At 33.1% G+C, this 26367-nt stretch overlaps 1 protein-coding gene across 2 annotated transcripts in view; it reads left to right on the top strand.

The window, feature by feature from the left end:
* Positions 1-26367, top strand: part of STXBP5L (syntaxin binding protein 5L) — a 388157-nt gene that overhangs the window by 233493 nt on the left and 128297 nt on the right. For both annotated transcript variants that reach the window (XM_047100036.1, XM_047100035.1), the window contains exons 12-13: positions 2880-3027; positions 3903-3970. In XM_047100036.1, coding sequence (XP_046955992.1) covers positions 2880-3027; positions 3903-3970 — 216 coding nt within the window. The remainder of the gene's footprint in view (positions 1-2879; positions 3028-3902; positions 3971-26367) is intronic.

Genomic DNA, 26367 nt, shown 5'->3' with positions numbered 1-26367 from the left:
TCTTTATATTCATTTGTAGCATATATTTCAGTAGTTTGAAAGATATATAGGATTGGGCCTTAAGATCATCATCACTGATTCTGCCTGGCTACTCTATTTATCAAGATTAAAATTGAGTAAATTTTGTGTACGTGTATAGATTTGTTATGTCTCTTCCTCTAAGTTCTAATATTAGTTTTATTAAAATGTACTCTTCTGTTCTCAACAGTACTCGTCTTCTTTCTGTGCCATATTTGTTGGTTACTTATACTTTATCTAGTTGGCTATCTTTCAAGGCCCTTTATACCTTTAATAATCACTGTTTTCAGTATATACATTTATTCTTACAGTTTTCATTAGCTTATATGGGTATGTGAATTGACATTTTGTTTGCTAGTTTTTATTTAACATTTCACCTTTGGCAGCACCATATTTTAAACTATGTGACATTCCCATTGAGTGTCTAAGAAATTTAATATATTCTCTTTCCTTCCAAATAATTAACTTTTAACCATGTTTAAATAAATGTTCAACTTAATTTATCCCTTCTTCCCTTACCTCCTTTTTTCCCCACTTAATTGTTTATATGAAAACAAGCATCAGGGCTTACAAATTTTTCCTCTTCTTGATTTCTTGGATTTCTATCTTTGCTTACATCTCCACATCTAAATTCCTATAATACATTTTTAGTTATTCTTTTCTTAACTATATTTCTCTTTACTCTTTGCCAATATACTAATTTTCCCCAAACATTTTCATGATGTTTTCACTTTGTCTATCATTATAACCTCTTGTTATTATCAAATCTGAAGTTGTAGATGTGGTCTTTAAGGTGATCCATTTATTTTACTTCTAATTCATCAATCTCAGATGTGTTTAATTTCTACTCTGAAACTGAGAAACTTTCATCCATCTATTTTAATCTGCTTGCTGTTTCTTTCATTTATTTCTGGGTCCAGGTAGTACTTTATACTTTTTAAAAAATGGTTCTAATTTAAATTCCAGTTAACATAGTGTAATAGTTTCAGGTGTATAATATAGTGATTCGACACTTTCATAAAACACCCAGTGCTCATCATAAGTGCACTCCTTAATCTCCATCATCTATTCAATCCATTCCCCCACCCACCTCCTCTCTGATAACCATCAGTTTGTTCTCTATAGTTAACAGTCTGTTTCTTAGCTTGCCTCTCTTCTTTTTTACCTATGCTTGCTTGTTTTGTTTCTTCCACATGAGTGAAATCATATGGTATTTGTCTTTCTCTGACTTATTTCTTTTAGCATTATACTCAATAGCTCTCCATCCATGTAATTGCAAATGGCAAGATGTCATTCTTCTCATGGCTGAGTAATGTTCCATTGTGTGTGTGTGTGGTGTGTGTGTGTGTATATATATATATATATATATATATATATATATATATATATACTACATTCTTATCTATTCATCAGTCAATGGACAGTTGGGCTGCTTCCCTAGTTTGGCTATAGGAGATAATGCTGCAATAATCCCTCTGAATTAGTATTTTTGTATTCTTTAAATAAATACCTAGCAGTGCAATTGCTGGATCATAGAGTAGTTCTGTTTTTAACTTATGAGGAATCTCCATACCGTGAAGTGGCTGCACCAGTTTGTTCACATCCATTCCAACACCTGTTGTTTCTTCTGTTGTTGATTTTAGCCATTCTGACAGGTGTGGAGTGACACATCATTACAGTTTTAATCAGTATTTCCCTGATGATGAGTAACATTGAGCATCTTTTCACGTGTCTGTTGGCTATCTGGATGTCTTCAGCCCATTTTTTAATTGGATTATTTGTTTTTAGGGTGTTGACTTATATAATTTCTTTATATATTTTGGATATTAACCCTTTATCGGATATATCATTTATTAAACACAACTTGCTCCTTTTCAACTGATTTTGCATATACTACTATTCTTATCTGGGATAGAATCTGCAGCATTTCAGATCAGAGGAAGAAAACCCTTGCCAATACACATACATGTTATACTCTTAGATTGGACTACGTTTTTAACTAAGTTCCTAATAATATGGTGGAAAATTATTGTTACTAGCCCCTAGACCCTCAGTAAAACAAAACAAAACAAACAAAAACCTTATATAAGAAATAACATGAATACACAGACCTAGAACATATGCAGCATAGAATAATAACTCCCTCTACTACAGTGCCTAGTAGCTCTGGTACATGAGAAGTGCACATATTATGTCTCTAAGAATTCTTTATGTGGTTCTATACTGATACCCATTTTTAAAATTATAGTGGGCTTAAAGATAGGAAATTTACTGCATCCATAAGTCTGTATTCCCCTTATGTTCTCTAGTTTAGTTTACATTGGAAATGATCTTATATATAATCATTCACACACCTACACAGCAAACAGGTCTTTCAATAATTCTGTAAAAAAATAAAACATTGCCTATGTACTACTTCAATAGGAAATGCATGTCATATTTATTAAGATATTTTAACATTTACAAGTATATTATATAAATATTTGTCAATGTATTAAAACACATAAGATAGGTGTTTTCTCTATGTACTTTATGTAAATAAGTCAACTTGATGAATACATTTTCAGTTTAACATAATTCATTCTGTCTGTATTAACAAAGTGATATCACTGTGGAATTTTGGAATTACAGAAAAGACAATGAGTTTATTCAAGAAAAATTCTACCACTATTCATATTACATTTTATAGATAAATATTCTTAAAAGAGCATTCTTGTTCATGTGATCCTTGTTTTAGGATACCTAAGCTATTAAGTGAAATGTATAATTAATATTTAGAAGCTTTTAGGGTTTTTTTTATAAAAGTTACTTCATTTTTTATCTTTGGGAAGTGACACTAATATATTGTCTTCATCTATTAGTTTTCCAATCTTTGAAAATCCGTATCCCATGGACATTCATGAATCACCAGTTACATGCACAGCATACTTTGCTGATTGCCCACCAGATCTGATTCTAGTACTCTACTCTATAGGAGCCAAGCATAAAAAACAAGGATACAGTAATAAGGTAAAAGTAATCATTAAAAATGTTTTCTTATATTCATATCATATGATCATACTTTTTCCTGTTATTTTCTGACCTTCCATTTAAGAATACTTGAACTAAATTCTTCTGAGGTCATAAGCTGGTGTCTATAAGACATAACTTGTGAAATTTAAATTTTCCTAAATGCCACATAGCTTTAAGCCTACACAAATATAAATTTCTTATATACTTATTTTATAAATACATATGATAGTATAGACTTACATACTGAGGTACATTTACCTAAGTATATATTTAAACTAGCATATATTTGAATCATAAGATGTAATTTTTAATTATTTCAGATGAAGGATTGTGTTTTACAAAATTCAAGAGTCAACTTCAGTTAACTATTTCTTATTCAGTGGTTATAAGGCATAACTAACAAAAGTCATTTGTTAAATAACTTTCTCAATTCAATTTTGTTGTATTTTATAGGATTAAAATACTGGCAATAGTAATTTATGATTTCTATTTACACAGGGCTGTTGGAATTGACAACTCCAGGGGGCACAATTTACATAGTACTCTGTGTTAAATGGAACTACAATAGTTTGGTACAGAGACCATGTGGCAAACGTAGCAACACTGTATTTGTATGATTAAAATACTTCTTTAGTACTTTTTATGTATATGGTAATTTTTGCTCAATTTGTACTTTTAAAGAAGATGGAATTGTGCACTTGGAATTGTTTGTTCAATGAAATTAAGTAAAAGCTGCACACTTCATCATTTACGGCCATTTATTTTTAAATGAATCTTTTGCCATTATTTTAAAGTGTTTTCCTTTAAAAATTTTAAGTAATTTAAATTAAAAAAAATAAAACTCATAAATTCTTCCTGAATAATTTATTTAGGAGTGGCCAATCAGTGGAGGAGCCTGGAACCTTGGAACACAAACATATCCAGAAATTATTATTACTGGGTAAGTGGGATGTGATTTGTGACTTTATCAATTCATAAACAAAAAGATATTATTGAATTTTTATACTTTCCTGTAATTGTGCTCTGGCAGTACCAGAAATGTCACTACTTCCCATAGGAACTGACTTCATGCTCTAACATTAGGAATGAAAATAGAAATATAACAACAGATAAAGATGAGACTTAAAAGATTATAAGGCATTCTGCTTATGAGATATGGAACATATTTTTTCCTATTTTTCCCACTAAGCATTACCAAAAGCCCCAGTTATTAAATGTGTGTGTGTGTATAATTATGTATAAATAAATAAATATATAATATATAAAAAATATATATTTATTTATTTTTATTGTTTTTTTTTGGGGGGGGGGAGGAGAGAGAAGGGGAGGGGAAGAGAGAGAAAATTCCAAGCAGGCTCCATGAGGTCAGTGCAGAGCACATTGTGGGGCTTGAACCCACAAATTGTGAGATCGTGAACTGAGCCAAAACCAAGAGTTGGACATGAACCACCCAGGCACCCCAATATTTTAAACAAACATAAGATGATTGGAAAAGATGGAGAGAAGCGAGGCTGGTTAGGGCCCCCCCAACACCCAAGAAATGACATGGTGGTGACTTTCCTAGGTTTCTTTTTTGCTTTGTTGTCTCAGAATTGGAGTTGAAGAAGCTGGCAACTTGGAACTGCCAGTGGGCACAGACTAAACAAAAAGTCCAATAAAAGCACTGTCTACTCAAAGGATGATGTAAGGGGCAACCTATCAAGACAGAAAACTGTTAAAAAATAATCTCTTTACTCTAGCTAACCACAACAGAAAAAAACTATGCAGAGGCCGAGTGGGGAGCATCAGTTTCTGACATTGAGCTGAGTAGGGGGCTAGAACTTTTAACCCTTCTGGTTGATAATGAAACCCATCACATGTGGTGTTAGAGATCATGTGGGGAACCATAATTTCAACCACTGCCCAACAGTAATGAGCCACACACTTTCATCCTCTTGTGTCAAGACAAGTCCAGTGAGGAAGGAAAGAAGAAAACAGGACCGAAAAATTACATAAGGAACAATAGCTGAAAACTTCCTAATTTTGACAACATACTTGAGCCTCTAGATTCCAGAAGCTGAAAGAACACATCATAGTCAAACTTCTGAACACTAAACACCAAGTAAAAATCATGAAAATAAGAGAAATGACACCTTTCTGATAGTGCAAAACCAAATGCATGACAGTGGATTTTTCATCAGAAACTATGAAGGCCAGAAGAAAATCTGATCTCTTTTAAGTGCTGAAATAAAACAACTGGCAATCCAGAATCCTATACCTAATAAATATATCTTAGAGGAAATATTGAAGACAATTACAAATACAAGAGGATAAAGGGAAGTAAAAAGGAGATAAGGTTTTTATACTTACCTCAAAATGGTAGTATGATGACACCAGTTATAAATATACAATGTAATACCTAAAACAGCCGTTAAAAATATGTGCAAAGATACACTCAAAAACATTATTCATACATCAAATGGATGTATTAAATAACTGAAGTAATCCATAGAAAGGTAGGGGGAAACAAACAGTGAAAAAAAAGACTGAAGCCCTAACGTATCAATGATATTAAATATAAATGATCTGAGTACACCAATTCAAATGCACAAATTGGCAGAGTGGATTAAAAACATGACCCAACTATATGCTGTTTACAGTACACTTACTTCAAATACAATAGTATAGTCAGATTGGGAGAAAAGTGATGGGAAAATACTCTATAAAGTAATCAGTGGAGAGTGACATCAGAAAGATGTCAGAATAGGGAGCCCAGAAACATTGATGTAACAACAATATATGTTTCAAAAAGCCTTCACGAAAACCCAGAGATTAGTTAGGAAATAATAGTACTCCAGGCAAGTTCAAAGCCTAAAATAGCCACAGCCATTTCATTTCATTTCAACTGTGTGAGCTCCTCCTCCAAATTGTCACAGCTTGTGTTCAAGAGGAAGGTCCAACCTGCATCTTCTTTCATGAGAGGGAAATAGAAGAACAGACTGTACATTCAACGTTCCTGCTTTTCAGGGGGATCCCTTGGAGATTGACAGGTGAGACAAACTATGGTACTGATGAAAGATGGATCCCTGGGGGCAGCAGAGAACAACAACAACAACAACAAAAACGCTCAGTGTTTGTTGAAGCACCAAAAAACTTGCAATGCTGCCAACAGACTGTAGAGGGAGCAAGAGACTACAAGCCACTCGTAAAGAAACCAGAAACTTCTATAATTGGGAAATTATTACACACCGCCCAAAAAAGACACATCCTCATTAAAAGTTCGAGAAGCCCCTAGGATCTCTACATGGGCCGATGGGTGAAAATCCGCCCCTGTACAAAGCCAGCCCATAAGAGGTGGCTACATTTTCAAATGCTAAATTCACAACAAGAAATAATAAACACAAAGAAATAGTGAAATATAGCCCAAAGGAACAAAAACACTCTCCAAAAAACAACTGATCCTAAGGAAATGGATATCTGTGAATTAACTGACAGTTCAGAATAATTTTCTTAAACTCAATGCACTGTAAGAGTACATGTTTAGGCTAAACAAAATTAGGAAAATGATGAATGAATGAAATGGGAATATCAGTAAAGACACAGAAACAACCAAAAAGGAGTTTGGGAAAAAAATACTGAATTGAAAATTTTTATTAAAGGGAGGGATCAATAGAAGACTTAATATGTAGAAAGAATCATCAAACTTTAAGATAGGTAATATGAAATTATCAAATGAGAGAAACAAAACAAATGCCTAAAGGACTTAGAGAATACCATGAAGCAGATCAATATAAGCATTATGGTGGTCCCAAAAGGAGAAGAGAGAGAGAAGGGGACAGAGAACTTATATGACAAAATAATGGTAAAAAAATACCAAAATCTAAGTAAATGAACATTTGCATTCAAATATTCCAATGAAGTTGAACACGAAGAGGCCCACAATGATATACATCATAGTCAAATGAACCAAACACAAACAAATAATCTTGAAAGCAGCAACAGAAAAGCTACTCATTATGCATATGGAAACTCCATAAGATAATCTGGATTTCTCCACAGAAACATTTTAGGCTAGAAGGGAGTGGGTTGATACATTCAAAGTGCAAGAAGTAAAAAACAAACAAATAAACAGAAAAAAAACCACCCAGCCCTGAATACTGTATCTGGAAAACTACTTCAAAAATGGAGAAATAAAGACCTTCTAACATAAACAAAAGCTGAGAATGTTTATCACCAATATACCTGCCTTACTAAAACTGCTAAAGAGAGTTCTTCAAGTTAAAATGAACACTAGAGAACAAAATGAAAGCATAAGAAAATATATAGACAGAAACAGAATCCTGTAATGTTGTAGTGGTGATATATAAATAAGTTTAAATTCAAGTTTAGAATTTAGGAGATAAAAGCATTTAAAAAAAACTATATAAAACTAAATGAGTAAAAGAAGGGAATAAAACCATCATTTCAATAGATGCAGAAAAAGCATTTGATGAAGTACAACATCCATTCATGATAAAAACCCTCTGATAAGTAGGTCCAGAGGGAATATACCTCAACATAATAAAGCCGTTATATGAAAAACCCACATCCAACATCATACTCATGGAGAAAAATTGGGAGCTTTTCCTCTAAGATCAGGAACAAGACAAGAATGTTTACTCTCACCACTTTTATTCAATAAAGTACTGGAAGTCCTAGCCACAGCAATCAGACAAAAAAAAGAAATAAAATAATCCAAAATGGTAAGAAGTAAAACTCACTATTTGCAGATGCCATGATACTGTACATAGAAAACCTGAAAGACTCCAGCAATAAATTACTACAACTGATAAATGAATTCAGTAAAGTCACAGGAAACAATATCTGTACAGAAACCTATTCTAGTCCTATATGCTAATAATGAAGCAGTAGAAAGGGAAATGAAGAAAATAATCCCATTTATAATTACATCAAAAACAATAAAATATCTAGGAATAAACTTAGCCACAGTGGTAAAAGCCCTGTACTCTGAAAACTATGAAACACTGATGAAGGAAATTCAAGATGACACAAAGAAATGGAAAGACATTCCATGCTCATGGATTGGAAGAGTTGGAAGAGCAAATATTGTTAAAACATGTACACTACCCAAAGTAATCTACACATTTAATGAAATCCCTATCAAAATATCAATAGCATTTTTCAGAGCTAGAAGAAACAATCCGATAATTTGTATGGAACCACAAAAGACCTTGAATACCCAAAGCAATCATGAAAAAGAAAATTAAAAAAAAGAAAAAGAAACCCACAATTATATGGTCACTTAATCTTCAACAAAGAAAGAATGAATGAATATACAATGAGAAAATGACAGTCTTCAAAAATGGTATTGGGGAAACTGGACAGCCATGTGCAAAAGAATGAAATTGGACCACTTTTTTTTCACCATACACAAAAATAAACTAAGAATAAAGACCTAAATGTGAGACTGGAAACCATAACAATCTTTGAAGAGAGCACAGGCAGTAATCTCTCTGACCTCAGCCATAGCAGATTTTCAGATTTTTCTAGAAATGTCTCCTGAGATGAGGGAAACAAAATCAAAACTATTGGGATTATATAAAAATAAAAAGTTTCTGCATAGTAAAGGAAACAATCAATAAAACTAAAAGACAACCTACAGAATGGGAGAACATATTTGCAAATGACCTATTCAATAGAAGGATTAGTATCCAAAGTATACAAAGATCAGATATAACTCAATACTGCCAAAATAAATAACCCAATTAAAAATGTGCTGAAGATATGAATAGACATTTCTTGAAAGAAAACATACAGATGACCAACACACACACATGAAAAGATGCTCAAAATTACTCATCATCAGGGAAATACAAATCAGAACTACAATGAGCTATCACCTCACACCTGTCAGAATGACCAAAATGAAAAACACAAGAAACAAAATATGTTGGCAAGGATGTGGAGAAAAAGGAACCCTCAGGCACTACTGGAGAGCATGCAAATTGATGCAGCCACTGTGGAAAATAGTTTGGAGTTACCTCAAAAAATTAGAAATAGAACTACCCTATGATCCAGTAGTCACACTACTGGATATTTCTCCAAAATGCAAAAACATTAATACAAGGGATACATGTACCCCTGTTTTTACAGCATTATTTACAATAGCCAAAATGTGGAAGCAGCTTAAGTGTCTATTGATAGATGAATGGATAAAAAAGTATATATATGTATACATATATATATATATGTATATCTCAACAACTTCTTTATCCATTCATATATATATATATGTATATCTCAACATATATGTATATATATATATGTATATCTCAACTTCTTTATCCATTCATCTATCAATAGACACTTACATATATATATATATATATATATATACATATACATATATATACACACACACACACACACACATACAATGGAATATCATTCAGTCATAAGAAATAATGAAATCCTGCCATTAGCAACAACATGGATAGAGTTAGGATAATGCTAAGTGAAATAAGTCAGAGAAAGACAAATACCACATGAGTTCACTCATATGTGGAATTTAAAGGAAAAAACTAGCAAAGGAGAAAAAAGGAGAGAGAAACAAACCAAGAAACAGACTTTTAACTATAGAGAAAAAACTGATAGTTACCAGAGGGGAGGAGGGAAGGGGGATGGGTAAAATAGGTGATGGGGATTAAAGATTAAATTTACCATGGTGAAAAAAAAATAAAAAAGTATATAAAACTATATTAATAGTTACAAAATATAAACAGATGTAATTTGTGACATTAATAACAAAGTGAAGGGGGAGTTGTAAAGGAGTAGAATTTTTTAATGCAAACAAAGTTGGTATCACTTTTTTTTTTTTGATAGCGCAAGCAGGGAAGAGGGGCAGAGGGAGAGAGAGGGAGAATCTTAAGCAGGCTCCACACTCAGCACATGGCCTGACATGGAGCTCCATCTCACAACTGTGAGATCACGACCTGAGCTGAAATCAAGAGCTGGATGCTTAACTGACTGAGCCACCTAGACACCACTAACTTGGTATCATTTTTTAATAGATTGGCATAACTATAAAATATTTTATGTGATGTACATGGTAATCACAAAGAAAATACCTATAGAATATGCACAAAAGAAAATAGGAATGGAATTAAAGCATGTCACTACAAAAGTCAATGAAATGCAAAGGAAGGCAAGAAGAGAAAATGTAGGACAAAATAAATACAAGATACACAGAAAACAATTTTAAAATGGCAATAGTAAATCCTTTCTCATCAGTAATTTCTTTAAGTGCAAATCAATTAAATTCCCAAATCAAGTGGTTGCATGGATTAGAAAACAAAAAAGATCCAAGTATGTGCTGTCTACATGAAATTCACTTTAGGTATAAGGATACACATAGGCTGAAAGTGAAAGGATAGATAAATATATCCATGCAATGTCTATCCAAAAGCAGGCAAGAATGACCATACTTTAATAAAAAATTGTCATAGGAGGCAAGTACATCGGAAAGAAATAAATGTTGTAAAATATATATGTACCTAGTACCAGATCACCCAAATATATAAAGCAAACATTGAAAGAATTAAAGGGAGGAAGAGGCAATAACAAAAATAGGAGATTCCAACCCCCCCTTTTACTAATTAATAGATCTGCTAGTGGAACTAGCAGACATGTACAAAACACTTCATTCAACAACAGTAGGATACATATTATTCTCAATTACACATGAAACATTCTCCAATATAGATCACATGTTAGGTCACAAAATAAGTCTTAACAAATTAAAGATTGAAATTATAACACTATCTTTTACAACCATAATGAAATGAAACTAGAAATCAACAGTGAAAGGAAAACTGGAAAATCCACAAATATGTGGAAAGTAAGCAACACTCTCTTGAACAACCAATAAGTCAAAAAATAAATCACAAGGAGATTGAAAAATATCTTGAGACAATGAAAATAAAAATACGATATACCAAAACATGGGATTCAGCAAAAGCACTGCTAAGAGATTTATAAGTAAACCTGTATGAACTTTATACTAGAAAATGCTGAAGATGTCAAATCAACAATCTAACTGTACACCTCAAGAGATAAGAAAAAGAAGAAAAAACTAAACTTGAAGTTAACAGAAGGAAGAAAATATTGTAGCAGAAATAAAAATGATATCACAAATTGAAAAACAGTAAAGATATTGAAAAATTATTTCTTAAAAGATCAACAAAATTGACAAAGCTGTAGATAGACTAAGAAAAAAGAGAGAAGACTCAACGAGTACTGGAAATGAAAGAGGAGACATTGCAATTGATGCTGCAGAAATTAAAACGTTCATGAGAGACTACTCTGAACAATTATATGCTAACAAACTGGGTAATCTAGAAGAAATGTATGTTTCCAGAAATTTATCCAAATTATGAAGACTGAATCATGAAGACATAAAAAGATCTGAACATGCCTATAAACCAGCAAGAAGACTGAGTAAGTAGTAATAATAAAAAAATAAATAAATGAAATCAACAAAGAAAAGTTAGGACTAGACGCCTTCTCTAGACAACTCTACCTAACATTTAAAGAAGAATTAACACCAGTCCTTCTCAAACTCTTTGGAAAAAGTGAAAGGAGGGAACACTTTCAAACCCATTTATGAGGTCAGCATTATCTTGATACAAAAATCAAACAAAGATACTACCAGGAAAAGAAACTACAGACCAATATCCCCAAGGAATATCAATGCAAAAATCCTCAACAAAATACTAGCAAACTGAATTCAGCTACACATTTAAGGATTATACATCATGACGAAGTAGGACTTATCCTTGGGATGCAAGGATGGTTCAACATATGAAAATCAATCACTGTGATAAACCACATTAATAGAATAAAGGACAAAAAGCACACAATCATTTCAGGTGATACAGAAAATTGCATTTGACAAAATTCAACATCCTTTTAGGATAAAAAAAAATCAACAAACTAGTAATAAAAGGAAATTGTCCCACCATAATAAAGGTCATATATGAAAAGCACACAGCTAACATCATACTCAATGATGGAAAAGCTGGAAGTTGTCCCTCTAAGATCAGGACCAAGGGAAGGATGCCCACTTACAACTTCTATTTGACAGAATACTGGAAAATCTATCCGTAACAGTAAGATAAGAAAAATAAAGAGCACCCGAGTCAGAAAAGAAGAATTAGAATGATATCTATTTGTAGAATACATGATCTTGTATGCAGAAAAGTTGTAAGTTTACACACACACACACACACACACACACAACTGTTAAATAAAATCCAGCAAATTTGTGGGATACAAAATCAATACACAAAGTCAGTTACATTTCTGTACCCTAATAATGAACAGTTTGACAGGAAATTAAGAAAACAATCTCATTTACAATAGCATGAAAAAGAATTTAAAATATAGGAATAAACTTAACCAAGTAGGCAAAATTCTTGTATAATGAAAACTACCAAACATTGAAGAAAGAAATTAAAGAAGACATGAATTAAAGATATCACATGTTCATGAATCAGAAATGTTAAAATGTTAAAATGTTCACACTACCCACAGTGATCTAGATTCAGAGTAAATCACTATCAAAATCCCCATGGTGTGTTCTGCAAAACTAGAAACAAAATCCTAAAATTAATGTGGAATCTCAGAGGACCACAAATATCCACAATAATCCTGATGAAGACAAACAAAGCTAGAGTCTTCACACTTTCTGGTTTCAAGACATGATAATTAAAACATAATACAAAGTAATCAAAGCAGACTTATACAGACCATTGGAACAGAATAGAGAACTCATAAATAAACTGTCTTCTATATGGTTAAATCTTTGATAAAGGTACCAGAGCTATCCAGTGGGGAAAGGATAGTGTCTCCAACAAATGATGTGGGGAAAACAGTCTTTGCACACGCAAAAGAATGAAGTTGGATCCTTACCTTACACCATATACAAAATCAACTGAAAATTGAAAAAGTTAAATATAAGACCTGAAACTTTAAAACTCCTAAAAGAAAACATAGGGGAAATCTTCATGACATTGGATTGGGCAATTATTTCTTGGATGTGACACCAAAAACACAGGTAACAAAAGCAAAAATAGACAAATGGGACTACATCAATCTTAAAACCCTCTTTGAAGCAAAGGAAACAATCAACAGAGGAGAAAGGCCACCTATAGAATGGGAAAAGGTTTTTGCAAACCATGTATCTGATAAAGGGTTAATGTTCAAAATATATAAAGAACTCCTACAAATCAACAGAAAAAATCCAGTTAAAAATGGGCAAAGGACTTAAATAGCTGTATCTCCAAAGAAGATATACAAATGGCTAACAAGCATACAAAAGATGTTCAGCATCACTCCTCATCAGAGAAATGCAAATGAAAATCACAGTATCACTTTACACTTGTTTTAGATGGCACTCTAAAACAAAACAAAAACAGAAAATAACAAGTGTTAACAAACACGTGGAGAAATTGGAAACTTTGTGCACTGTTGGTTGGAATGTACAATAGCACAGATGTTATTGCAAACAGTTTACAGCATCCTCAAATATTAAAAGTATAATTACCTTATAGCCCAGCCATCTCACTTCTAGATATTCAAAAGAATTGAAAACAGAATATCAAAGAGATATGTTCATTGCAGCATTATTCACAATAGCATAGAGGTGGAGGCAACCTAAATATCTATCAAAAGATGAATAGATTTTTTAAATGTGCTACACACGATAGATTATTCAATTCAGCCTTAAAAAAAGAGAAGGAAATCTTGTCATATGTTACAATGTGGATGAAACTTAAGGAAATTATGCTCAGTGAAACAAGCCAATCTCAAGAAGACAAATACTGCATGATTCCAATTATATGAGGTACCTAGAATAGGCAAATTCATAAAGACAGAAATTAGGGTAGTGGTTGCTAGGGGCTAGGGAGAGAGGGGAAAAGGGAACTGTTGTTCAGTGGATGTGGGGTTCAATTTTGCTAGATGAAAAAGTTCTAGAGATCTGCCGCACAACACTGTATACATAGTTAACACTGCTGCATTATACACTTAGTGTTTAAGATGGTAAATTTTATGTTATGGTTTGACCACAATAAGAGTAAATGTAAATTGTAGAATTTAAAGTTATTATAACTGGAAATAACAACTACATCTGTTAATTTAATAGCATTTAGTCACAGCTGAAAGACGATTAGTAAACTGGAAGCTCATCAATAGAAAATATCTAGATGCAAGCACGATGGGAAAAGAAACTGAAAGCATGAGATATGATACATGGTAAAGAATTGAACACATACATAATTAGAGACACAAACAAAAAGGAGAAAGAGAATAAAGAAGAATAAATTGTTGAGTGATAATGGGTAAGAATTTTCCTGTTGAGATATGAAAAATGCTAAAATCCAAAAGCAGAGTGAATATAAAGAAAACCATCTACACAGACTGTAGTAAAACTTATGAAAACAAAGGACAAAGAAAAAATTGTTTGATGCAGACACTTTACCTTAAAAGGGGCAACAATAAGATTAATAGTTGATATTTTAACAGAAATGGTGAAAACAGAAGATATTGTAATGATCTATAGTGCTATAAAAAACTACCAGGACAGAATTTGATATTTAGCAAAAATATCCTTCAATTACAAAAGTGAAATTTTTTTCAAATGTTGAGAAAGTGTTGCCAGCAGAACTGCACTAATTAAAGCAAACAAAAAAGGGAATGTTTTAGATAGAAGGAAGATAGTCCCAGACAATTAAAATGCATAAATTAAACAAGCAAAATGGAAAAAAATAATTGCAGGAATTAATATAAATAAATATTGACTTTTTATACTATATTTATACTATATTATATGTTGGTATAAATATTAAAACGTTTAATTTTTTTTAATATCGTGATGTAAAATAAAAATATAATATTGTAAAAGGTGGGAGAGGAAAATGGAGCTAAAACATTTAACATTTCTTGTTTTGTCTGGGAAAATGTAAATTTACCAGTTTAATTTGGACTCAACAATTTAAGGATCAATTTTGTAATATTTGTGGTAACCACCAAAATAATAAGTACAATAATACTCAAAGACCAATAAAATAGAATGTTTTTAAATGTGATTAATCCTTAAAAGGACAGAAAAGAAAGAGAAAGAAGACACAGTAGGTTAGGCAAATAGAAGAATTGTGAGGTTGGTAGGTTTAATTCAGATATATCAGTATTTATGCTGATAATATGCAGTATTTATGTAATTGGACTGAATTCTCCAATTTTAAGACAAAAACTGCCAGAATGAATAAAAATCAAAACCAAATTCTAAGCTGCATACAAGAGACACATTAAATATATGTCTAGCAAAATTGTGAAAGTAAATGAATGAAAAATTATACGATGTAAATAATTTAAAATGCTGGTATAAATCACTTGTATCAGTAGTTTTCCATTGCTGCATAACCAATCACCACAAACTTAGCAACTTGAAACAACATCCTTTTATTAACTCATAGCTCTATAGGACAGGCATCTGGCACTGCATAGCTGGGATTTCTGTTCAAAGTATCATGAGACTGAAATCAAGAGGTCAGCCAGGCTGAGTTTTCATTGGAGGCTCTGAGGGAAGACGAATTTGCTTCCAAACACATTCTTTTTGTCAAAAGAAATTAGTTCCTTGTGATTGTAGGATTAACATCCCCATTTACTTGCTGGCCATCAGTGGGGCCATCTTAACTCCCAGAAATTACATGCATTCTTTGCCATGTGGCTCCCTCTACTTTCAAGCCAGTTACAATGCATCTAGTACTTCTCATGTTCAAATCTCAGAATACTCTTACCTTTGACCTCTAGACCTATTATAGGTATCACGTGATCAGGTTAGGTCCATTCAGATAGTCTCCCTTCTTAAAGTCTATCATAGGAGCAATATATTCTCTATTAAATTCACAGGCCCAGGAATTATATAGGATTATCCTGGGAGGCAGGAATCCTGGAGAACATTTTAGAATTCTGCCTACCACATTAATCTTTAAAGCAAGAAGCATTACCAAAGGTGAAAGGTACTATTTCAAAATAAAAGGTTGAATCCATAAGGATTTTGAATTCAAGGAAATATTGATAGAAAGGTAGACAATTCTGCAATAAATGAAATTATTACAGAGCTCTCTCTCCACAACTGATTTAAAAATCATTAAAGAATGCGTAATAATTAAGTTTTGAACAGCATGATTAATAAATCTAACCTAACATATTTAGAACATTGTACTCTATAGCTCAAGAATGTACATTGTTTTTTTCAAATGCACATGAAACACAGACCAACACTGATCATATACAGGGCCATAATATAAATGTAAATAAATGTAAAAAAACTGTAATTATTATATAGGATGTCCTCTGACCACAGGAGAATTAAACTACAAGTCAAAGACAAAAATATATAAAGAAAATAATTTTTCAAAATCACGTAATTACAACTAACTGCTGTTAATGAAGAAATCACAATAGAAACTTTTTAAATACCTCAAATAGTAAAAATACAATATATCATTACATGTGGATACATCTAAGTTTATGTTTAGAGGTAAATTTATACCTAGTGGTAAATTTATACCCATAACTGTATGTTAATAAAAACAAAACTAAAATTCAATGGTCTAATTATTTTAAGTTTAAAAAAGTCAGTTATCTTAATATTAAGAAAAAAATTAATGAAATAGAAAGCAAATGTATAATAGCAAAGATCAAAAAAACTTGTTTGTTTATAGAAATAAGTTGGTAAAGTTTTGTAAGATTGTCAAAAAATTGAATGAAAAAGAGGATTCACTACAATTTACTATCAATTAAAACATAATAGGGTGTTTATAATAGTAAAATTTATGAGATAAAACTTCTATAAAAATACAACTTACCATACTTGGCACTAGAAGAAACAGAAAATATGATTAGTCATATATCTATTAAAAGAATTTAATTAAAATTAGAAACCTTTCACACAGACAACCCTGGGCCCAGATGTCTTCATTGGGGAATCTGTCTAAACATTTAAAAAAGAATATTACCAGGGTACCTGGCTGTCTCAGTCAGTGGAGCATGTGACTTTTGATCTCAGGGTCATGAGTTCAAGGCCCACACTGGGCACAGAGCTTACTTAATGATTAAAACAAACAAATAAATAAAAAGAATATTACCAATCTTTCAGAAAATCAGAGACTAGAAAGAATTTTTTTTGAAGAAGAGAATATTTTATTATTTTATGAGGCCAGTATATTTTTTGTACCAAAACACAACAGGTACATCACAAGAAAGGAAATTTATAGGCCAGTCTCTTTTATGAATATAGATGCAAAACTCCTAGGTAAAATGTTAGCCAATAAAACTTAGTGCTATAGGAAATGGATGATATCTCAGAACTAAGTCAACTTTATGTCAGGAATGCAATGCTGGTTTAACCTTCAAAAACACATCTATCAAGGGGCACTTGGATGGCTCAGTCAGTTAAGTGGCTGACTTCATCTCAGGTCATAATCTCATGGTTTGTGGGTTTGAGCCCCACGTCAGGCTCTGTGCTGACAGCTCAGAGCCTGGAGCCTGCTTTGGATTCTGTGTTTTTCTCTCTCTGCACCTCCCCCACTCATGCTCTGTCCCTCTGTCTTTCAAAAATAAATAAATGTTAAAAAATTAAAAAAACCAAACACAGCTATCAATATAAAGTAAATAAATTGAAAAATCTCCATCATATAATTAAATGAAAATATGATTAAATTCATCCTCTATTCATTATAAAATCTCCTAGCAAGCTAGGAATATAGGGGAAATTCTATAGTCTGAAAAGTGATTTCTATTAAAAAAAAAAAAAAAAAAACTGAAGCAAATGTACTGATTGGTGAAATGTTTAAAGTTTTGCCTCCCATGTTGAGAATAAGACAAGAATGCCTACCATCACTCCTAGTATTAAACATTAAACTGTAGACTTATCCAGTTCCATAGAGAAAAATGGAAATGAAAATATAAAGATTGAAAAGGAAGATATTAACCATTATTACTCAGAGACAGCATGATTATATAAGTAAAAAATAATGTACAAATAAACTGTTTTAATTAATTTGAATATGTAGCAATTCACTGGAAACATCAGTACGCAAAATTTAACCGTATTTTATAACTAGCAACAGGTATAAAATAAAAAATACAAAATTATACAGTTTAAAATAGGATACAAAAAAAATCACATAATCTAGAAATAAACCTAACAAAACATATAAAGACATCTACAATTAAAATTGTGAAACAATTTGAGAAGTTAGGAAAGACTTAAGTATATGGAGAGATATACCATAATCATTAGTTACACTCAATATTATAAGGATATCATTTTTTCCCCAATTTGATCTAAAGATTTAATGTAATCCTGATAAAAGAACATCAGTACCAATTCCTTAGTGGAAATTAATGTACTGATTATAATATTTATATAAAAATATAAAGAACAATACCCAAACCAATATGGAAAAAAGAACAAAGTGAGAAATTAAATTAGTAGAGAGATTGAAAAAGATGGTTGGAGAATGGGAGGACCTTAGGCTACACCTTGTACCACAATACAACTAGATAACTATCAAATCATCCTAAATACCCCAGAAATTGACCTGAAGACTGACAGAACAAACCACAAGTAAAGGAAAAGGAGAGGCCACGTTGAAGAATGTTGGAAATACAAAGACATGGTTTAGGGGAGAAACAGTCCTGACTGCTGCAGAGGCAAGGGAGCCATGATCACAGAAAAGGGCAGAGACAAGTACACAGGAGAATGCACAAGAATGTTTCCCCATAGCCATTGGCTTGGAAAATGAAGGGGCTGAATTTCAGGAGTTCTTGCAACTAGTGGGGATTAAAGCCTGGAGTTTTAGAAGTCAGTAGCCTTGGCTGGGATAGAGTCCAGAGGGCACTGCACTGCTCTTGGAGAGAAAGTAGAAAAACAACGCTTGGGGCATATGGCATTTTAACAGCAATCTGAAGGGCACCTGGAGCACACAGTGGGGAGATTATTTGCTATTCTCATAGCATGTCCCAGAAAGGCAGCATTCAGAGACACTTCTCTGGGAACAAAGGAGCTAGGTGGGGACCATTTCCCTCCCCCACCCCTCAGCACGAACACAGAGCCACCTGCAGGAAGCAGCACAACAAAGAAACTGGCTGCCTAACTTGCTTTTACTAAGCCCCATGCCCTGTACTCTAGTTGAACTGCGCTTCTCAGTCATTCTTACTTCAGCTCCAGTATGGAAGGCCCCTCTGCCAGAAGACCAGCACAAATCCCTGCCCACACTGTCTCCCAACAAGAGAGTTGTGCAGGTCCTCAGTTCCAAAACAGGTGGTGACAGATCTTATTTCACAAGCAGACAAAACCAAACCTAGTTAAAATTTGCCACAGACGAGGGACCAAACACAACTCACAGCAGATAAGGAGAGCCTTTGCAGACAACTGGCCTACACGATAAAGCAGCCAGAATACAACAGTACAGTGCCCGCAACACACGCTGGAGGCACTGTCTGAAGCACCAGGCCCTGGTTACTACACTACCTCTTCTTCATAAAGCCATTACTGTCAGGAGCAAGAGATATAACTGGCTTTTCTAACACACAGAGGAAAGCAGAGACTTAGACAAAATGAGAAGACAGAGGAACTTATTCCAAATGAAAGAACAAGATAAGGTCATATCCAGAGACCTAAATGAAACAGATATAAGTAACATGTCTGATGGAGAATTTAAAACACTGGTTATAAGGATACTCACCGGGCTTGAGAAAAGAATGGAAGACATCAGTGAGATCCTTACCACAGAGATAAAAAAGTTTAAAAAGAATCAGAAATGAAGAGTGCAATAAATGAGATTAGAAACTTGCTTTATGCAATGAACAGCAGACTGGAAGAAGCAGAACAAATTAATGACCTAGAAGACAAATTCATGGAAAGAAATGAAGCTGAACAAAAGAGAGAAAGAAGAATTATGCAAAAAGAGAATAGATGAGGGAACTCCGTGACTCCATCAAATGTAAGAACATTCATATATAGACGTCCCAGAAGAAGAGAAAGGAGGCAGAAATTTTGCTTGAAGGAGTAATAGCTTAAAACTTCTCTAATATGGGGAAAGAACAGACATTCAGATCCAGGAGATACAGAGAATTCCCATCAAAATTAACAAAAGCAGGCTTACACCAAGACATATTGTAATTAAAGTTGCAAAATATAGTGATAAAGAAAAAAATCTTAAAAGCAGCAAGACAAAAGACATCATTAACTTACAGGGGGAAACCCAGAAGACTAGCAGAAGATTTCTCAACAGAAACTTGGCAGGCCAGAAGAAAGTGGCATGATACAGTGCAAGTGCTGAATGGGAAAAATACACAGCCAGAAATACTATATCTAGCAAGGCTATCATTCAAAAAAGGAGAGATAAAAAGTTTCCCAGACAAACAAAAACTAAGGGAGTTCATGACCCCTAAACCAACCCTGCAAGAAATATTAAAGGAGATTCTGAATGGAGAGGAGGCACCAAAAGTGACAGTATAAATGCAGGAAACACAAAAGCAGTGAAAATGAATATTTCTGTAAAAAATTGGTCAAGCAACTCACAAAAAATGGATATAATATAATAACACACACTTAAAAACATCAGGGGGAGAGAGGAGAAAAGAATGGTTTCAAACTTAAAAGACCATCAATTTAATGTAGATTGCTATATACAGAAGAGGTTATTAACAAGCCTAATCTAACCATATATCAAAAATCACCAATAAACATGTAAAGAATAAAGAGAAATCCAAATCTATCACTAAAGAAAAATCAGCAAAATATGAGAGAAAGACAAGAAAGGATCAGAGAAAATCAAAACAACCACAAAACAAGTAATACAATGGCAATAAATATTTATCTATTAATATTACTTTGAATATACATGTACTAAACACTCCAACTAAAAGACATAGGGTGTCAGAATGGATAAAACAAACAAACACCAAGACCTATCTATATGCTACCCACAAGAGACTCATTTTGGACCTACAGGCACCTGCAAATTGAAGATGTGAGGATGGAGAAACATTTATCATGCAAATGGATGTCAAAAGAAAGCCAGAGTAACAATACTTATATTGGACAAATTACACTTTAAAACAAAGACTGTAACAAGGGACAAAAAAAGGGGGGGGCACTATATAATAATAAAGGGGACAATCCAGCAAAAAGATACAACAGTTGTAAATATTTATGCAACCAACATGGGAGTGCCTAAATACAATAACAAACATAAAGGAACTAATCAATAAGAATACAATAATAGTAGGGGATTTTCACATCCCACTTATGTTAATGGACAAATTTTCTAAACAGGAAATCATCAAAGAAACAATGGCTTTGAATGACATATTGGACCAGATAGACTTAACAGGTATATTCAGAAAATTACTTCCTAATGCAGCAGAATATACATTCTTTTCAAGTGCACATAGAAGATTCTCCCAAATAAATCACAAATTAGCCCCAAAACAGGCCTTGACAAACAAAAGAAGACTGAAGTCATACCATGCACCTTTTCTGTCCACAACTCTATGAAACTAGAAGTTAACCACAGAAAAAATCTGGAATGATCACAAATACATGGAAGTTAAGTGACATGATACTAAACTATGAATGACTTACCTTGGAAAATAAAGGTTCCCCTAAGAGGGAAGTATATTGCAATACAAGCCTACCCAAGAAGCAAGAAAAGTCTCTATTTGACAACCTAGCCTTACACCTAAACAAGCTAGAAAAAGAACAAAGCCTAAAGCCAGCAGAAAGAAAAAATAAAGAGTAAACAGAAATAAATGATATAGAAACTAAAAAACAACAGAACAGATCAATGAAACCTGGAGTTGTTTCTTTGATAAAATAAAATCAATAACCTCTAACCAGACTCATTAAAAACAAAAGAGAAAATACCCAAATGAATAACATCATAAGTGAAAGAGGAGAAATAACAACCAACACCACAAAAATACAAGCTATTGTAAGAGAATATTTTGAAAAATTATATATAAACAACCTGGGAAATCTGGAAGAAATGGATAAACTCCTTGAAACATATAAACTACCAAAGCTGAAATAGGAAGAAATAGGAGACTTGAACAGACTGATAGCCAGCAAAGAAACTGAATGAATAATAATAAAAAACAAAGTCCAACACCAGGTGGATTCACAGGGGAAATCTACCAGACATTTAAAGAAGAGTTAAATACCTATTCTTCTTAAACTATTCCAAAAAGTAGAAATGGAAGGAAAACTTTCAAATTCATTCTCTAAAGCCAACTTTACCCTCATTCGAAAACCAGATAAAGACACCACAAAAAAAGAGAAGTACAGGCCTCTATCTCTGATACACAAAGATGCAAAGATCCTCAAGAAAATACTAGCAAACTGAATCCAACAACACGTTAAAAAAATCATTCACCACAGTCAAGTGGGATTTATTCCTGAGTTGCAAGCGTGGTTCAGAATTCACAAATCAATCAACATGGTACATAACAATAAAAGAAAGGATAAGAACCATATGATAATTTCAATAATGCAGAAACAGCATTTAACCACAACATTTATTCATTAAAAATCCTCAACAAAGTAGGTTTAGAGGGAACTTCCTCAACATAACAAAGGCCATATATGAAAGATCCACAGCTAATATCATCCTCAATGGGAAACAACAGAGCTTTTCCTCTAAGATCAGGGACAAAATGAGGATGTCCACTCTGGCCACTTTTATTCAACATAGTATTGGAAGTCCTAACCACAGCAGTCAGCCAACAAGAAGAAATAAAAAGCATCCAGATTGGCAAGGAAGAAGTAAAACTTGCCCTATTTGAAGATGACATTATACTATATAGAAAACCCAAAGGACTCCACCAAAAACTCCTAGAATTGATCAACAAATTTACTAAGGCCACAGGATAAAAAAAATCAATGTACAGAAGTCTGTTGCATTTCTATACACCCATAATGAAGCCGAAGAGAAATTAAGGAATCCATCACATATAAAATTGCACCAAAAATAATAAAATACCTAGGAGTAAACCTAACCAAAGTAGTGAAATACCTGTACTCTGAAAACTATAAAACACTGATAAAAGAAATTGAAGATGACACAAGCAAATGGAAAGACATTCCATTTTCATGGTTTGGATGAACAAATATTGTTAAAATGTCTATTCTATCCAAAGCAATCTACACATTTAATGCAATCCCTATCAAAACACCACCAGCATTTTTCACAGAGCTAAAACAATCCTAAAATTTGTATGGAACCACAAAAGACTCCAAATATCAAATGTAACCCTGAGAAAGAAAAACACGGCTGTGAAGGCATCACAAATCCAGACTTCAAGTTATTTTACAAACCTCCAGTAATCAAAACTGTACAGTACCGGCACAAAAATAGATACATCGATCAATGGAACAGAATAGAAATCCCAGAAATAAACCCACAATTATATGGTCAATTAATTTTTGACAAAGCAAGAAAGAATATACAATGGGAAAAAGAGTCTCTTCAAAAAAATGGCATTGGGAAAACTGAACCACTTTCTTATATCATTCACAAAAATAAATTGAAAATGGATTAAAGACCTAAATGCGAGATGTAAAACTGTAAAAATCCTAGAAGAGAACACAGGCAATAACTTCTTTGATGTTGACCATAGCAACTTCTTTCTAGATATGTCTACTGAGGCAAGGCCAACAAAATCAAAAATAAACTATTGGGACTACATCAAAATAAAAACTTCTGCACAGGAAAGGAAACAATCAATAAAACTAACAGAAATTTTGCAGAATATGAGAAGATATTTGCAAATGACATATCTGATAAAGGGTTAGTAACCAAAATATATAAGCATCTTATAAAACTCAATACCAAAAACACAAATAATCCAATATAAAAATGGACAAAAGACATGAATAGACATTTTTCCAAACAAGACATACAGACGGGCAACAGACACATGAAAAGATGCTCAGTGTCACTAATCATCAGGGAAATGCAAATGAAAAGTACAATGAGCTGTTACCTCAGACCTGTCAGAACGGCTAAAATCAACAACAAAAAACAACAGGTATTGATGAGGATGTGGAGAAAGGGAACTCTCTTGCACTGGTGTTGAGAAAGCAAACTGGTACAGACTCAAAAAGTTAAAAATGGAATTACTGACAATCCAGCAATCACAGAACTGGGTATTTATCTAAAGAAAAGAAAAATACTAATTCAAAGTAAATTAATTGATGTTTATAGCAGCATTATCTACAATAGTCAAATGATGGAAACAACCCAAGTGTCCATCAACTGATGAATGGATAAAGAAGATGTGATACACACACACACACACGTACATACATACACACACAATGGAAAATTACTCAGCCATCAAAAAAGAATGAAATCTTAACCATTTGCAATGACGCATGGAGCTATAGAGTATTATGCTAAGTGAAATAAATTAGAGAAAGACAAATACCATATCATTTCACTTATATGTGCAATTTAAGAAACAAAACAAATAAGCAAAGGGAAAAGAGAAAGTGAGAGAGGCAAATCAAGAAACAGACCCAACTATAGAGAACAAATTGATGGTTACCAGAAGGAAGCTGGCTGGGGGGAGGGAGGCGGGGGGGGGGGGGGGGGGGGAGGGATGGGTTAAACAGGTGATGGAGATTAAAGAGTGCACTTATGATGAGCGCCTGGTGATGTATGAAGTGTTGAATCACTATATAGTACACCTGAAACTAATCATACACTGTATGTTAACTAACTGTAATTTAAGTAAAAACTTGAAAAAAGAAAAGAAATTAAATGACATTCAGAGTTATTATAAAACTATAGTGACTAAGATTGTGTGTTGATGGCAGAAATATGGACCCTGCCAGACAAAGCTGAACAGACTAGAGAGTCCAAAAACATATGCCATGTATAAGATAACTGATTTTTTATGAACATGACATTCCAAAGCAGTGAGGAATGGATCTTTTAAAAAAAATTATACTGCTTAATTGGATATTCATATGGAATCTGTCTTTACCACACATCATAATAAAAATGTGTTCAGGTAAATGATAGATTTAAATGCTATAGGAAAACAATACAGCTTCAGGAGGATAATAGAGGAGAATATCTTTTTGATGTTTTGGAAGATTTTGTAAAGAAAATACAAAATAGCACTAACCAGAAAGGGAAAATTTTATAAATTAGATTACATTAAAATTAAGAACTTTTCCTCAAAAGACACCATTAAGACACTGAAAATACCAGTTACAGGGAAGACTCTTATTTTGTGTAAATAGTGAAGGGCTTATATCAGATATATAAATAATTATGATAAATATATGAAAAAGACACAGTAAACTCAATAGAAAAAATAGAAAACTCAATAGAAAAAATTGGCCAAGAGACCTAACAAAGTAACCAAATGGTCATAAGCATATGAAAAGGTGTTCATCACTTTTCAGAGTAATGTCAATTGAAATCACAATAACATTGCACATACCCATCAGAATGGATAAAATTTTAAAGAGACTATCAGCACCTTTTCCTCATGATGTGGAACAACTAGAAGTCTTTTATTATTATTAGTTTATTTAGTTTTGGGGGTGAGGGGCAGAGAGAGAGGGAGAGAGAATCCTAAGCAGGCTCCATGTTGTCAGCGCTGAGCCCAACACAGGGCTGGATCCCATGAACCATGAGATCATGACCTGAGCCAAAACCAAGAGTTGGACACTTAACCAACTGAGCCACCATGTACCCCTAGAACTCTTTTAAAGTGTTAGTGGGAGTACGAATTGGTTATAGCTTCTTTGGAAAATTCTTTGGCAGCACCTAAGAATTCAGGTGAGTCCACTGATTCCACTCCTAGATATATATCTAATAAAAACCTGTATTAAGTACTCCAAAATAGAGTTTTCAAGAATTTTCAGAGCCACACAATTTGTAATAGTGCCAAAATAGAAACAACATAAATATTTAACAATACTAGAGTATATAATATGCTGTGGTGTATTCATACAGTGGAATTCTAAACAGCAATTTTTAATATGAAATTTATTGTCAAATTGGTTTCCATACAATGCCCAGTGTTCATCATTTTTTAATCTGTTGTTTCACACTGTAACACAAATCAAGTTGACATTCTGACATGTATTACAGTAATACATATTATTGACTGAAATCAACTAGACTCAACATAGTTGTTTCCATTTACAGATACTTCAAAAACTGGTAAAACTGATACAGGGTGTTAAAAGCCAAGACAGCGGCAACC

The sequence above is a fragment of the Lynx rufus genome, unplaced genomic scaffold, assembly GCF_022079265.1.
Source record: "Lynx rufus isolate CCGP_SWC_20201006 ecotype Redwood Valley unplaced genomic scaffold, mLynRuf1.p SCAF_5, whole genome shotgun sequence".
Lineage (NCBI taxonomy): Eukaryota > Metazoa > Chordata > Mammalia > Carnivora > Felidae > Lynx > Lynx rufus.
The sequence above is the reverse complement of the archived record's forward strand: the minus strand, read 5'-3'. Positions and strand labels throughout refer to the sequence as shown.